Source organism: Elgaria multicarinata, chromosome 1 (assembly GCF_023053635.1).
Source record: "Elgaria multicarinata webbii isolate HBS135686 ecotype San Diego chromosome 1, rElgMul1.1.pri, whole genome shotgun sequence".
NCBI classification, from domain to species: Eukaryota; Metazoa; Chordata; class Lepidosauria; order Squamata; family Anguidae; genus Elgaria; species Elgaria multicarinata.
Window position 1 is genome coordinate 129,211,237 of NC_086171.1, and position 16,063 is coordinate 129,227,299.

At 40.2% G+C, this 16,063-nt stretch overlaps 1 protein-coding gene across 1 annotated transcript in view; it reads left to right on the plus strand.

Annotated features, from left to right (window-relative positions):
• Nucleotides 1-15,772, plus strand: part of SELENOF (selenoprotein F) — a 33,677-nt gene extending 17,905 nt beyond the window's left edge. The window contains exons 3-5 of the mRNA XM_063136645.1: nucleotides 6,585-6,648; nucleotides 12,423-12,472; nucleotides 14,850-15,772. Coding sequence (XP_062992715.1) covers nucleotides 6,585-6,648; nucleotides 12,423-12,472; nucleotides 14,850-14,981 — 246 coding nt within the window. The 3' untranslated portion in view covers nucleotides 14,982-15,772. The remainder of the gene's footprint in view (nucleotides 1-6,584; nucleotides 6,649-12,422; nucleotides 12,473-14,849) is intronic.
• Nucleotides 15,773-16,063: the final 291 nt, after the last annotated feature.

Sequence of the window (16,063 nt, forward strand, 5' to 3'; positions counted from 1 at the left end):
CTTCATAAATCCACTTTTCCAGTAACTGTTCATTTTCAAAAACCTATTTTGTGTAGCAAGTAGATAAGGGAGGTAGAAATATTTGAACAGCATGAATCTTTGAGAATAACTTTATCTAGGTTGCCGTGCAGAGACTTGAGTTCAGAGGAATTGATAATAGAATGCATTTAGTGCTTTGGGCTAATTTTACTCTGAGTGACCTGATTTCACTTCATTTTAAAGTCTGTTTCATTCTGTTACACTAATTAAAATGCAGCTGTCAGCTTTAAGGATTCTGACTTTTATTTTTAGTTCTATCTAGCCTTAATGTCTGTAGGCGTCCACCAGAGGCTCTATCAAAGTAGTAGTAACTGTTCATTGGGCTAGATTCTCATCTTACTCATGACAGTGTCAATGAGATTGATTGCTTCCCAGTCCCCCCTGTTTCATTGCAAATGAAATGTAGAAATTGTCTTGCCTTTGATAGTATTTTGGTAGTGCAACCATTTGATGAGGGTATGAAGCAGTCTTTCCCAACCTGGTGCCCTCCAGATGTTTTAGACTACAGCTTCCAGAATCCCTGAGCAATGGCCATGCTAGCTGGGACTGATGAGAGTTGAAGTCCAAAACATCAGGAGGATCCCAGTTTGAGGAAGGCTGGATTATTCAGCATTAATATATATTTAAGTTCTTTATGGGTAAGATGGCAGGAGTGGGGAGGTTGCTCCTCTTGTCATTGACAGATATTAAGAATTGTGCAGCTGAAACAAGCTGGAGCGTGTTCAGAGGAGGGCAACCAGGATGATCAGGGGTCTGGAAACAAAGCCCTATGAAGAGAGACTGAAAGAACTGGGCATGTTTAGCCTGAATTAGAGAAGATTGGGGGGAGACATGATAGCACTCTTCAAATACTTGAAAGGTTGTCACACAGAGGAGGGCCAGGATCTCTTCTCTATCATCCCAGAGTGCAGGACACGGAATAACGGGCTCAAGTTACAGGAAGCTAGATTCTGTCTGGACATCAGGAAAAACTTCCTGACTGTTAGAGCAGTACGACAATGGAACCAGTTACCTATGGAGGTCGTGGGTTCTCCCACACTAGAGGCCTTCAAGAGGCAGCTGGACAAACATCTGTGAGGTATGCTTTAAGATAGATTCCTGCATTGAGTGGGGGGTTGGACTCAATGGCCTTATAGGCCCCTTCCAACTCTACTATTCTATGATTCTATGAAAAAAGAACTTATTCCAGAGCAAGGAAGGGTGAGAGCATTTTCCCTCTCCTGCCCCCTCCTAGATTCCTTTTCTGTTGTATTTTTTTATCCCTGTTCTTCCTCCAAGGAGCTCAGGAAGTGTACATAGTTCTTCTTCCACCCCTTCACAATTTTATCTTCACAACAATCCTGTGGGGTCAATTAGACTGAAAGGGCCGAGGTCACCCAATCAGCTTCATGGCAAAATGGGGATTTGAACCTGGGTCTACCTGGTCCTGATTTAATATTCTGCTTGCCTTTTCAACCAAGAACAGGAAAAGTGGCTCCCTTGCTAATGGCTTGCCTTTTGTTTTATATATTACTCAGCAATTTGTCAGGATTTCAGTGGGGAAAATGTAATGAAATATTGAAATAAATATTAAAAAATAGCTTGGAGAACTAAGTTATGATGAAAAATGCAAGAGGACAGTATACTTAAAGATTTTTATATGCTTCCTTTTTCTAATGAGAGCATTCAGGGCTACAATCAATTTCTGGTATAGACTAATGATTGGACCACTTAGTAAGCAGATAGTGAGATGAGGCATGATTCAGCCAGAACTGAGCACTTCCAACACTCACTAAAATCAGTGGAATAATTAGGCTACAAATCTATACCTGCTTACTTGAAAGAAAGTCCATTGATCTCAATGAGCTTACTTCTCAATATACATAGGATTACGCTGTTAAGCAGCTCCTTAACTCTCCCTTTGAAATCAGTGAACACTTAAAGTTGCAATCCTATAGGCAGCAAAAAAGTCATACAACTCCTTGCATGCCCTAGGCAGCATGGCTGACTGGGGCATGCTGGGAGTTGCATGACTTTTTCTGTCTAAATATGTGTAGGATTGAACCCTACAGTGTTTAATATTGGATGTTTTATCCCTTCGATGGTTTGCAGTAATACATATGCAAATACAAAATATCTGTCTTTATAAAGTAATCACTTCTAAGCACTCGTTAATAGAAATAATTTTATTTATTGCCTCCCACTTGGAGAATACAAGATATCTTAATTGATACTTCTTAGATGTCTGGTCAAAACTATGCTATTTACCAAATCTCTTGATAAGATGTAATTTTCTATATATCTGCTATGAATTGCTGCCTTCTGGATGTTCTTTTCATTGTTTTTATATAATGATGTATGGATGTAAAAATCCTTTATTTCCTCGTATGTTTATTTTGTGGGTTAATTCACATGAGGGGTTCTTTTTTCTTTTCATTTTTGCAGACATTCATCCAGTTGAATTATTATTATTATTATTAGTTTCTTATCTGCCTCTCCGTTTGGATCAAGGCAGGGAACAACAATAAGTATAAAATATATAAAACTGAATTAAAACATAATATGCATTGTTAAAACATCCTAAAACCATTTTAAAAACATCCTAAAATTACACTGGATAGGCCTGCCGGAACAGATCAGTCTTAATAGCTTTCTTAAATGTTGATAGACTGTAGGCCATTCCACAGTCTGCGAGCAGCAGAAGAGAAGGACCTCTGGGTAATACTTGTCAGCCTAATTTTAGCAGACTGAAGTAGATTCCTCCCAGAGGACCTGTGTAGGCGGGGCAGATTGTACGGGAGAAGGCGATCCCACAGGTAGCCTGGACCCAAACCATGTAGGGCTTAAAGTCAAAATAAGTATGTTTTTCAGTTTTTGTTTTTCATGGCCACAGAACTGAAAAGAACATTTGTAAATACTTGAAATTTGCCAGCGTTTTCCATGCTACTCAAATTTTGCATGTGGAATTTTAAACAAGAATTTGACCTAATTGAATGTGTAACTTTGCATTCAAGGGATTTAGACCTATAGCCCTCTCACCCTGTATGCCTTTCTGGCAAGCATCGAATATAACATTTCAATCTGTTAGTATGATATACCATTGCATTTAAATTCACCAATACTGAAAAATAACTATCAAATGTTGGAATTGAATAATATAGTGTTTTGTATTTGGTGTTGTTCCCCGCCTCGATCCAATATTATTTATCAAATATGAACATTTGTAGAGGAAAAATATCAGAAGCAAATTTGTTGCCATTCATCCTCTCTGAGGCCAGATACAAATTTGACAGTCTGCTTGTAAATCCATGTGGTACAATTTAACCCCAAAAGGTTAATTGTTGCTTGCACACAATAGAGTGCTTAGGAATGTCAGAGTATGCAAAAGTGGAAATAAACATATAGAACTTTTACGTGTGACATTGACTAACCACCTACAGAGGGGAATTAAATTCGGTTTACTAATTCTTACTAGGCTTTTAAAGCTGAAATAGCTTAAGGAAAAACCTGGAGATAGTTTTATAAGAACTTGCCTTATATATTTCTTTTCTCTTGGTGTTGAGGGTCATGCTCACCTACATACATTTGATGCTTCCCAGAGTTTATTTCTTAAACACAAGCAATCTGCAGCACTCCAGTACTTTGGTTCTTCTCATGTCCTCATCAACCTTAACTTCGAACTCTGACTTGCAAAGTAACACCCAGTGTTATTTATTTTTTTTACAATTGGTTGGATCTAGATTTAGACATGCTTACAGTAGACTCACTGAAATCAATGAGATTTAATTTAGTCTGGATTAATTTTAGTCCCATTGTTCTTGATGGGTCTCCTCTAGGCATCCACCCCAATATATGCTTTGCATGTGTTTCCACCTTCTTTCTGTCTGGTCAGTGCAGACCTAACACTAGACTCCTGTTGGCTGTAATAAGTTAATTTGGAACCAGCCTCAGGAACTAATTTTTTATTTTTTTATTTTTTTATCATACTTATACCCCGCTCCTCAGCCAAAAAAGGCTCTCAGAGCGGCTTACACTTAGCAAAAAAGACAGTCCCTGCCCTCAGGCTTACAATCTAATAAAGACATGACACACAAGGAAAAGGAGTCGAGGGAGGGAGGGAGGAGAGAGGAAGAGAGAGAGAGAGAGAGAGAGAGAGAGTGAGTCCAGCAGGAGCAGGCCCCGATGTTACTTCTGCCTGCTCCTGTCCCCTCGGTCCTTCTTCTTCCCCACACGGCCAAGATGGCAGTTTGCCCTGTGGTGGGGGGGAAGAGTCCAGCAGGAGCAGGCCCCGATGTTACTTCTGCCTGCTCCTGTCCCCTCGGTCCTTCTTCTTCCCCACAGGGCCAAGATGGCAGTTTGCCCTGTGGGGGGGGGGGGGGGGAAGAGTCCAGCAGGAGCAGGCCCCGATGTTACTTCTGCCTGCTCCTGTCCCCTCGGTCCTATAATTCTCTTCCCCCATTAAGATTTCTTCACAATAAAAAAAGGGGAGGGAAGTAACCAGTAATTAAAATGCCCCTCTCCTAGTAGAAAACAGAAACAGACTAATTAATGGGGCATTCATCATACAACACTGTACTGTGCTGAGACAGGTTTGATGTGCAGAATTTCTGGCTCACAGCCTGCACTCTTTAAGGGTGGAATGCTACAACTCTTCACAAGAAGATGTGAGAACTTTTGCAATACAACCATCTGAACAAGGGATTCTGATATGGGGATTCAGAGTGTAGGTAATGGATATGAGGGCTGCAGATAGAATCCCCATATCGATATGATTATTTAATTACTTGATTCATATCCTCCTTTTCCACCAAAAAATGGTGCTTAAGATGGTTCTGACTTGATATAGGGGTTTGAGAGAAAATCACATTCAATGTGCCTCATACCTCTTATTAAAATGCCACCATTACTTAGTATTTTTAGACATGGGAAGAATAAGTATTTGTAATATAGAACTGGATCAGCTACGGCAGTTCTGTCTTCATTTAAGTCGTCAACCAGGGCAAAATGTTGATTGCAGGTTTCTGTTCCTACATATGTTTCATGCTTCTGGATCAGCACATAATGCTCCTTTCTTTTACAATTGCTATTCCCAAAGATAAATTTTTCCTTACTTTGGACAATGGGTAGGTGATCTAATTGTTGCCTTGATGTAGCTAATGAGTTTGTTTGTACTTCTACAAAAAATCAATGGGAGATTCTTAAGCAAGTGGTTAACTCTTTCATTAAAATAATGGGCTCTAAAAATACTCAACTTTGGCTGTATACCACCCACTCGCCTATTTCCACATTTGAAACTTCATTTCCATTTTTTAAAAAATGACAATAAAATATAGATGTGGTCAAACCATTTGTGTGCCAGATTATTAGCTAAAGTTAAAACACTATTATTCTTCTGCCTTTCATTCTACTTAATCTGGAAAGGACTGTTGTAATCACACACAATGCCCAGAGAGCTTCAGCTGTGGGGCAGTATATAAATGTAATAAATAATACTTCTTCATCCCAGTCAACTAGTCTTGTTTTTCACACTGATTCACTTAAAAATTGAATTGATTCACTTAAAAATAGAAAGTGAAGGTAAAATAAAAGACAAAATTCAGATTAGATTTGAAACCTGTTTTTAACGTATTTGGTGGTATTTGGTTAGGTCTTAACCCACAAATTACATAATATAATTGGAACTTCCAAGTTAACCTATAATAAAGCTTGGATAAACTAATTTATTTAAAAGTAACTGTTGTTTTGGACATTGATACATCAAAATCTGACTAGGTCAGAAGACCTGCAGTTATTTTTATTCTCATGGTATTCCTAAATCAACTAAGCTCTACTACTTGTTTCTCTTGAAGATATCATAGGGATTGCATCAAGTAATGCTGCTTGGTAGATGAGTTTAATTATGGATCAATCCTGTGTGGGGGGACACAGAATTGTCCAGTTTCTGAGCTTCAAGGTCAGAAACAGGGCTCTGACCTTGGAGCCCAGAAAACGCACTCCCCTCCCCATCAGAGCTCTTTAGTTACTCGGAAATGAAGCACAGAGATAGCATTCCCGGGGAGGGGAGGAAACTGAGGCATTGACCGTTTGACAGCCTCCTTAGCTTCCCCTCGAAAACGTTGCTACTAGACAAGCGAAATCGCCCATCTAGCAAAAATGCAAGGTGGTTGGACAGCAGAGGCGAAGATTGCCTCCGCACTCCAATCACCCTGCCTTGGATACTTAGCAGCCTCTGAACTCAGAGGCTGCTGACTCTCTTAATAGAATTGTGCTCTTAGATTCTCACAATTGAACATCCAGCTGTTAAATGTTAGACTTAATAGGGTTCCTGATACGACATACTCCAAAATTCTTATTTATAGATAAGTTGTCTTGGTGTTGGTGTCTTTTAAAAAAAAAACACTAATCAAAATACCATAGGATTGGATCCAAACTTAGTTATACTTGGAATAGACCCATTGAAATTAATGGATCTTGAGTTAGTCATAACTAACTCTGGACCCAACCCATAGATTGTTAATATACGCTGCTAAATATTGTCTTCTCTCAATGATTTTTTTTCTCTGCAGCTCTATTCGGGGGCAATTCTTGAAGTTTGTGGATGAAAATTAGGGAGGTTCCCTCAGGTTCAGGGTAAGTGCAATTGTATTGGAAGGGTTTGTGTTTTTCAGTAAATAAGAATTATTGATTCAGAATTGATTGCATAAAAATAACCTCTTGATCCCTAAATTTGCTTGTATAGATTCTGAAGCCAAATCCTATGCTACTGTCGGTATGCATAGATCCAGCTACTCTACAATAATATAAAACATCAACTCCTACTAATAGAAAGAGGAAATGGAAAGCATGCATTGACAGACAAAGGGTTGGGGGTGGGTGGGTGTTTTGGAGAACTGGAATATCTGCCTCATCCTTCAAAGCCTGGAAGTTCAGAATTACTGCAAACAAGATACCCTAAATTTCTTTTAAAATTTCATAGACCTTCGTGATAATCAGTGTAACATTCACATCAGTTCATCTTTTGCAGATTTTTTCTCAGAAACTATGCAATATTGTCATCTCCTAGAACACAGGTTAGCTTAGCTTTGAGATATTTTTAAACTTTGGGGGTGGGGGTTAGAGGGACTTTTTTCCTCTGGTGAAATGAGCACTGAGCGGGTGATTTTTTTAAAACACACACACAAGTTTTCAGAGCCCCACAGTGAATTCTAAGCTTGCTTTCCCATTGCATAGTCTTTCTGATTCTCAACTAATACATTTTATAATAGACAAGTCATCTGACTATAAAAGGTTGGATTCGCTATTATTCAAATAATATTTCCTGTTCAGTCCACATCTGGCTCTCCTTCTTGGAGGTCTTTGCTTCCTAGACATGAGAACTTTTCAAAACCTTTTGAATTGAATAAAGCCACTCACTGAATAAAGTCAGTTACTGTACAATTTTTGTGACTGGCAGACGTCTTTTTTCCTAACAGGATGGGAGCGGGGCCAGGATCTTACTCACCAGTTTGTGGGTTAAAACAGAACAGATGAAGGATTGAGGGGGAAATTCCAGGGGTACTGGAATTTTCCCGTGGTCATGAACTTCTGTGATATGTCTGTGCTTCAAAATATCCACATGACCATAGTTCTACTTTGAAAGAAAGTCTTCATTTGTGGTCGGGGAGAGCTCTTAGTTCCATGGTATGTGTTGCCCCCTCAACTGTGTGTACTCTTCAGTGGCCTTTCTTTTTTTCTTTTTAGGGGAGGAGGAGGGGAGTTGCATATGTTTTGATGGCTTTCCACCTTGCAGCCACTCCTCCCTGCCTCTGTCGTCAAGAGTTCCCAGGCAATTTTAAAAGAGCCCCACATATTAAACCATTCTGCCAATGGCTGCCTTAGCAACCCTATGATGAGAGAGGGAGGGCCAGATTGAGTTTGGAGGTAGAAACAAGGGGATGAGAAGAAAATAGTGGAGAGATGGTGCTTGTGGGTAATGGAGGGAGGAGGAGGAAGAGAACGCTTATATTATAAACATTGCCAAGCTACATCTTAAGAAGTGTTTCTTGCTTAACATACAGATTTTGTTACAGTTGTGCTGTTCAGCATCTCCTAGATCCAAACTAGACCCCAGCAGTCTCCTACTGAAAACTACTGCTTTGGGCTTTATTTGTTTCCTATGTGTCACTTGAATGGCTGTTACAGAATGTGAGGCTAAATGAAGGTCATGTTGCTGCTTCAGAAGATGAAGTATTTTTAGGTTATATTGCACTGTGTAACCTGTTATTGTCAAAGCTCTCACTGCCAGCATTCACTTCTCAGTCGATTCTTGTATGATAGGTCCCACTATAATATATGTTTTCCTTGCCCAGTATGATGAAATTGCAACATTTGTTTACTGGATTGTGTATGTGTTACCATCACATCAATTATTGTGTGTTCGTTCTGTGGCTGATCTTGAGTGTAATTTTTATAATAGAGAGTACTGAAATATACAGCTAGATAGCACTGCACTCCAGTGTTGAGGAAGGTGGGGGGATAGCAGTTCAATAACACATGGACCAATTTAGAGATGCTGATTTATGAGAACTAAATGAAAGATATATGGTTTAATGTCTGGCAGCCAGATTATGTGAATTAGTGTGAAAACAGATAAGTATTAATAAAGCTTAATTCAGATAAGTAGTGTTAAAATTCCACTTAGTAGAATCCCTTCTTATTTGTCTTTTGGGGGGGCCTTTTTTCCTACCTGTAATAAGCAAATTTTGGATCCAACCTACAAATCAAATAAATGTTGTTTTAATTGCTTTATAGATTGTTTTCATAATTTTGTTTCATACTGTCTTTAACTTTTTAAAAAATGATTTGTATTTTCCCTACACAAAATTGAGTTCCTGAGAAGTAAATGACATTAGCTCTAATAAAAAAATCTAGGAGTGAACTTAATTTATTAAATTTTACTATAATGTTGTTAAAATCAGCCCTCATGGGGCTTTTGAGGCAGTTCCATATTAAATCTTTGGAACTAGCATGTGATACTTTAGGAAATATGTTTGTTTCCTTCCTCACTGGGCATCAAATGTCCAATTTTGTAAGATTTCCTAATGAAAGATGTAATGCCATGTTTTTTAAATCTGCTCTTACAGCTATTTGTACAGAAATGTTTTGAAGAAAATTTGCCACCTTTGTTCCTTAATAATTAGGGTGTGGTTCATGGTTTTTTTGTTCAAGAATATTGCTTGATAAAATGTCCCCTGACATAACAATGTCTGCGTTTTGTCTGATTTGTAAGCAAGTTGTCATTCTTTTTCTATCATCAGGGCCCACTGGGCAAATCTCAAATCTTTTCTTCCTTTTCTTCCTATTTCACTGACATAAAGGTGAAATGTGAGGCAGTAGCTCTTCCCCTGCAGAAAGCTCGCTCAGTTTTAAAGGTTTTGTCTTAGCACAACCAAACATTCATGGTGGTTGTTTAGTGTTTGACAAAGCTTTGTAGGGTCATGAAAGGATTTGCCTTCTTACTTAAGAGGACGTAAACATTGCTCAGTTCATTTTGCTCTGCCCTGTTGAGACACGTTTAATGCACCTATCTTGAGTGCAGCTTTATTTCATGTATTAAAAAAAAACTGACTGAGGTTTAAAACCATAGTTTCTGTCACAAGCATGTAATGGCATTAATTACATAGATGCTACTGGTGCTCTAACCTATATTGTTTTCAATCAGTGGTATTGAGAAAAGTAGGCGTCTTGCCAGTTAATTTGCAACACACGCACTGACCACAAGGTTAGTTCCACTTTGGAATAAATTAGAACCTGATAATAAAAGCAGTAGGGAACATGGGTGAATACAAATGTTGCTGTAAACTATTCTTTCTTTTATTTCTAGTCTGTTTGTACACACGATCACTGGTAGTTTTCCCACATCCTAGATCTATAGGACAACACCAGCATCCTGAATTGTGCTGAGAAATATACAGGCAGCCAGTGCAAGTGGGCCAGAATCCATCTTATATGCTCAGACCTTGTGGTACCCACTCTCAATGAGCCTGTTGTATTTTGCAGAAGCCGCAGTTTCCAACTGTCTTCAAAAGCAACCCCAAAGGCAAAATACATTGTAGTAATCTAACCTGGAGGTTACCAGAGCATAAGTGTCTGAAGCCATTTGATCTCTGTCCAGGTAGGGGCATAGCTGAGCCTCCAGCTGAAATTGGTAGAAGGCCTCAAATGACAACAATGACTCCAGAAGAAACCTACTTCAGGAGTTTATACTGATATGCAGGGATTGTAAATTTGTTTTATAGTTGTCTATGCAGAACACTCTTGTGCCCGCACCTTTCCTTCATCCTGCAGTTTGGGTGGAGGGTGCCCGGAGTGTCTACAATTGAAGGGATCCTGCAGACTTTTTTTTTTCCTGAGCATATAACATTGATTCTGGCCCACTTGCACTGGCTGCTTGTACATTTTTGAGGGCAATTCAACACATTCTGCATTTCATTGAACCTTCCTTATCACTACATGTGTATGGAGACTATCTCTTCACCTTTGTATATGTTGGGACATGTTTGTGGTTTGCCCAAGAACCGGCAGCTGCAGCTTGCTCTAACCTCCCATACGAGTCCATAGACAAGTTGCTTGGAGCTTTAATTTATACAGTAGCTCAGTAGAAATATTATGTCTGTAATATTTTTCATTTTAAATTGTTATGTCACGGGCACCTTGCTCATTTTTGGCACGTATGTGCCCTCTCTCATTCTCTCCAGGCCTAGCAAATAACACTTTACTTCACTGTAGTGGATATGGTGTTTTCATCTTGCATCATTTAAGTTAAGATCTTTTGAAGCTCACTCATCCTCAAATAACTTCACATATTGAGTGTCTTGACAGAAAATGAAATTGTAGCAGGTTGCCTACCGGGGGCTTTTTAATCCAGAAGATGTCTCAATTCATTTCCACTAGATTTATAAAGCTGCCAGTAGTACAATATGTCTTGCAGTTTAAGTTGACATCAAACATAGCAAAACTGGTGTACGGCTGCTTTCTAACCTCCTGCTTCTTTTTGTTCTGAGCGTAGTTCTGTCTAATGCCATTGCAGCTGCTAGTCAGAAATGTGTCTACAAACGTGTGTCTTTCAGTTGAGCAAATGCTCAGCACAACTCTTATAAACACTACAAGCGTTTCTCCCGTCAGTCAACCAAGCAATTAGTTACTCACCTGGATAACTTAACAGTCATCCCCAAGCAAGCAACTGAGTGAAACATACCTCTGCCAGCCCAGTTTTCCTCATGTTGCCTGTTTGCTTTTACCACTCCTGTCCCAAGCCTGGCAGCCACTATTGTGCTACATAGTGGAGATTCCCTAGAACAGGGGATAGGCAGACACCCATTTAAAACAAACTTGGTAATGTGGGAGCCAATTTTACTGTCTTCTTCCTCACTCGTTTTTTTATATAAAACCATTATTCCTAATCATAATCCAGTGGCCTCCTGGTATGAATCTACCCATAAACTAAGATCATCATCTGAGACCCTCCCCCAAGTGCCTCCTTCGAGAGAGAGGTTCGGAGGATGGCAATGTGGACCTTCTCGGTGGTGGCCCCCGATTGTGGAATGCTCTTCCCAGTGAGATGCACCTGGAGCTGACATTGTTATCTTTTCGGTGTCGGATTAGGAGTTCTACTCCCAGACATTTGACAGCACATGAGAAGGCTTTTTAATGGATCCTGGGACTTTTTATTGCTGATTGTTTAAAATTGATTTTGTATGTTCATATGTTAATGGTTTTCTATTACGTTATCTTACCATGTTTTTAGGATTTTAATCTTTGTTTCACCTCACAGAGAGCTTTGGCTATTGGGTGGTATAGAAAAATAATTCATTAATTAAGTGATTGTTCTTATTTAGTTGTCTGATATGTGGGTTCTTCATCTAAGTAACACATCTTTGGGGGGGGGAATGTATGGTGGAGGGGATAAAAAGTGTACATAACCTCTGACAAAATTTGCCACTCGTTACAGTTTAGCTTAGCTGGAGGGTGTGTGCCAAAGTCAAACAGCACATCTAGGCTGCCACAAAATTAAGTTGTTCAATAGGATGATGGCTGTTGTAGTCCAATACCTTCTGCAGGTTGCAGAAGGCTGTGATAGAAAACACTGTTGCTCTCCTTGCAAAAACTGTCTATGTAACTGTCTCCTTTTTCCCATAGTAAGGATTGCCATGAGTTCTTATCAACCAAGAGTGGAGGATATAAGCCCTAAAACCGGCTTTCGAGATGTGTGGAATAGTATTCTAAAATCTATCACATTTTTGCCTCCCAACTTGCCTTTTAAACCTGAGTATTAAACCACTTCTGCCTTAATGTGTGAAAAGTAGTGTTCATTCTGGGAGGTTTATGTATGTTTACGTTAACTTTCTCTTTTCTCTGAACTCTAGCTTTTGTCAGGAGTGACAAGCCTAAACTGTTTAGGGGACTGCAGATTAAGGTGTGTACTGGTTTTGTTTGGTTATCTTTATATGGGATAAACATGGAAATGATATATCTGGCAGATTAGGGGGTGGGAATTAGTGGAAAGTAGCCTGGGCCACCTATAAGTGTTTTAGCTTATTATAGGGAGGGTAGCAGTGTTGAGTTTTGAATGCATTTCATCTATTAAAATAATGGCTTTGCTGGTAGTGATTCATAGATGTCTTGAATTAACTATTTGGACTATGGTATCTATATATAAAACGCTTGGGTATGCAGGTATGTTTCCGTGAAGATTCCAGCGTTGCTAAGCAACCGTGGCCCCACCCCCACTGTTACAGCTCAGTAACTCAAACACAGGTGGGGAGTGGTGGGGGGAGGGAGGGATGACTGTTGGGACTCTAAGACCCAGCGGCCAATCAGCAACCGAGCTGAGGCAGGCCAAAAAAACACCAACCACCCCCCCACATCATGTGCCATCGTGCTCTTTTCCCGTTGCTAAGCAACCGTACAGAGTGAGTTCAGCCTCCCCTCAGCACCATCGGGTCCGCCTGGGGAGAGCTCGAGCGCGGCTCCACCCCCATGGTTTTAATTTTTGTAAACCGCCCAGAGAGCTTCGGCTATTGGGTGATATAAAAATGTAATAAATAAATAATTGCATTTCTATACCGCCCAATAGCTGAAGCTGTCTGGGTGGTTCACATGAATGTAACAAATCCATTGGGGAAAATTGTAAAACGCAATGCTTATCCCCAGTGGTTCATTTAATTGTATGGCTATCCATCCATGGAGCTCAGGGCAGCAGACGTGGGCCCTCTTCCTCCACGTTTGTCCTCACAACCTGAGGTAGGCCGGGCAGGGAGAGAGGGAGGGGAGGAGCCAAGGCCACCCTCACTCTCAATGGAGGGAAGACGAGCACCTGAACCTCACCCGGTGCCTGGGGGTGGGCAAGGCCAACTAAGGCCCAGCTAAGGTGGCCGCTTTCGCCTCAACGGATGCTCCGCCATCCTGCAAGGGGAAAATGAGAGGCCTTCTTTGGGCTCACCGCCGCTACCGAGTAACGGGTGCCCCTTCCGGCACCGCCTGCTGCTCCGCTCTGTTGCCTCAGAAGCGACCATGGTGGCAGTGAACCAGGCTTTCCTGCGCTCCATGAGGGGAGGCTTAAAGATCGCCCACATGGTATGAGGGAAGGTTGAGGGAAGGGGGAGGGCTACCTCAGAGGGCTGAATTCCGCCCCCACCCACACACACACACTTTAAAAATTATTAAATCTGGATTCTAACCCCTTCCCCTGGATGTGGCATTCTTCGTTTGTGTCCCCCCCGCCCCGGGCACTCAGCTTGGAAGTGAAGAGTCGGGGAGAGCGTGCTTCTGAGCGTGTGCAAATTGCATTTCTCTCAGCACCACGTAGAATCCCCCGGCCCATCTGGGGATTTAGGGATTCCAGATCAAAGCGGATTGGAGGAGAAGTGTTTCCCTAGAGCCCTGGCATCTCTTCTTCCTTTTATTTTTTGGGTACCAACTAAATGCACTCTATACTGGGGACAGTCTTTCCCAACCTGGTGCCCTCCACATGTTTTAGATTACAACTCCCAGAGTTCCTCACCATTGGCCAAGCTGCATGATGCTGATAGAAGTTGAAGTGGAAAACATCTGGTTGGGGAAAGCTGTCCTAAAGCAACAAAGTGACTTTAGATCTGTAAAGAGAGCTAAAAATTGCATTTTTTTTCCATTCCCCCCCCCCCAAAAAAAATTTTTCCCACGGCTTCAAAATTTCAAGAAATTTTACTTCTGTTCCTCTCTCAAGAGTTCGATCATTGAGCTCATGAAGTGTTGTATCTGAGAAGAACGAGATTGTTAATTGTATTTACAATGAAATATATGAATGAATAAAGAAATGAAATGCAATGATATTTACTTAATAACCTTTAAGATATGCTACAATGGCATATGTTACGCTGGGTACAGCTAGTAGTATTATAATTCAACTATTGGAAGCAAAAAATGGATGGAAGTAGAATATTGTCCTCTGATGTGGCACACTTCCATTAAATCTGTCATGTTTTCATTAATATGGCTGGTACACTCAAGGTGCAACCCTGATTTTATTTAATGGCAACCTTCCAAGTAACTCAGAATTTTCACCCTTGGTTGTTGTGTTTTTTGCCAGCAAACCTAGACTTCAGTTTCATAGAGTAGCTAATCTAACTTTGACCACACTCAGTTAAAGCAAAGGATGTATATAGGTATATTTTCATACTAGGCCTAGCAATTAATTCAACTTGGAACTGATGACTGAACTACTGCGGTATGCAGTAAGAAGATTAAGGATGCCTGATATGTTGGGTGTTTTGAATTCAGGCAAACAGTAACCATGATTTTCTTTTTCTGTGTAGTATGTACGTGGGTCTGACCCTGTACTGAAGCTCTTGGACGACAGCGGGAACATTGCTGAAGAACTGAGCATCCTCAAATGGAACACCGACAGTGTCGAAGAATTCCTAAGCGAAAAACTAGAGCGCCTCTAAAAAAAAAAATGCTTTTTTTTATAAAGTCTTTATTTCGCTCATCATTTTTCATCATGGTAATCTTCTCAAACAAAGTGTGATAAAACCCCGGAAATCATTCCAGCTTCTGCATCAATTTTAAAACTATCTGGTATGGTGTGGTACTTCAGCATCTTTTAATTAGAAGCAGAAGCTTCATGCACAACACATTTGACAAATTGGCAGCTGAACAAATGGCCTGTCCTGGTACATTTCAGCTCATCTTAGTGGATGGAGATTATTAATGAAGTGCTTTGAGACAAATGTAATGCAAATACTGAAATTTGTTATAATTTGGCCTTTTTTTCTTTTTATGCCAGCAAGCCTATTTGTCAACTCCCAATAATTGAGATGATTGCTGTGCTTTTTTTATACACTGCCACTCTTTGTACAGTGATGGGAACTTGGAACCAAATAAGAAGTACTCTGCCTCCCAAAGAGATCTCTGCTAATATCCTCTGCATTTTGTATTTTCCAGCTGTCCTTTTTATAAAATTGTTATTTACAATATTCATAATTAATGCCTGCTCTCAAAGGAAAAAAATGTAGTTTTGTTCTGATGGAGGAACTCATGATCTGGAGTTGCTTAGAGAACTTTAGGAAAATGCACTTTAATGATGATTACATAGAAAGCCTTTAACAAAAGGCATGTGTAGGTCTGATGTCAGGTGTACTTTTGTTAAAAGTTTTTACTTTCATGCTTCAGACATGAGCTCACTGGAGAGAAAAGTGATGGAGAGGGCAATAAACTACTTCACAAGATATGTATCAAATGTCTTGTTTGTTCAGTACATCACAACAAAATGTTTTGCAGATTAGTTTTGGACAAAGCTTTTTCAGAAGATATAAACCCATTAATCCAAATCAGTTTATCTAGTACAAGTGAAAGCAATCCAGATTTGTGAGATGGGGGCAGGTGATCATTTGGTTTCCATAGGCTATAATGGGCTGTTTATTCCAACTTTAAAAGTTCATTGTCTTCAGTGGGCCTTAGTCCCAAGTAAGTGTGCTGAGCATCTTATGTCTACTCAGAAGAGCTGCTAGCTGGCTCAATTCTTGAAAAA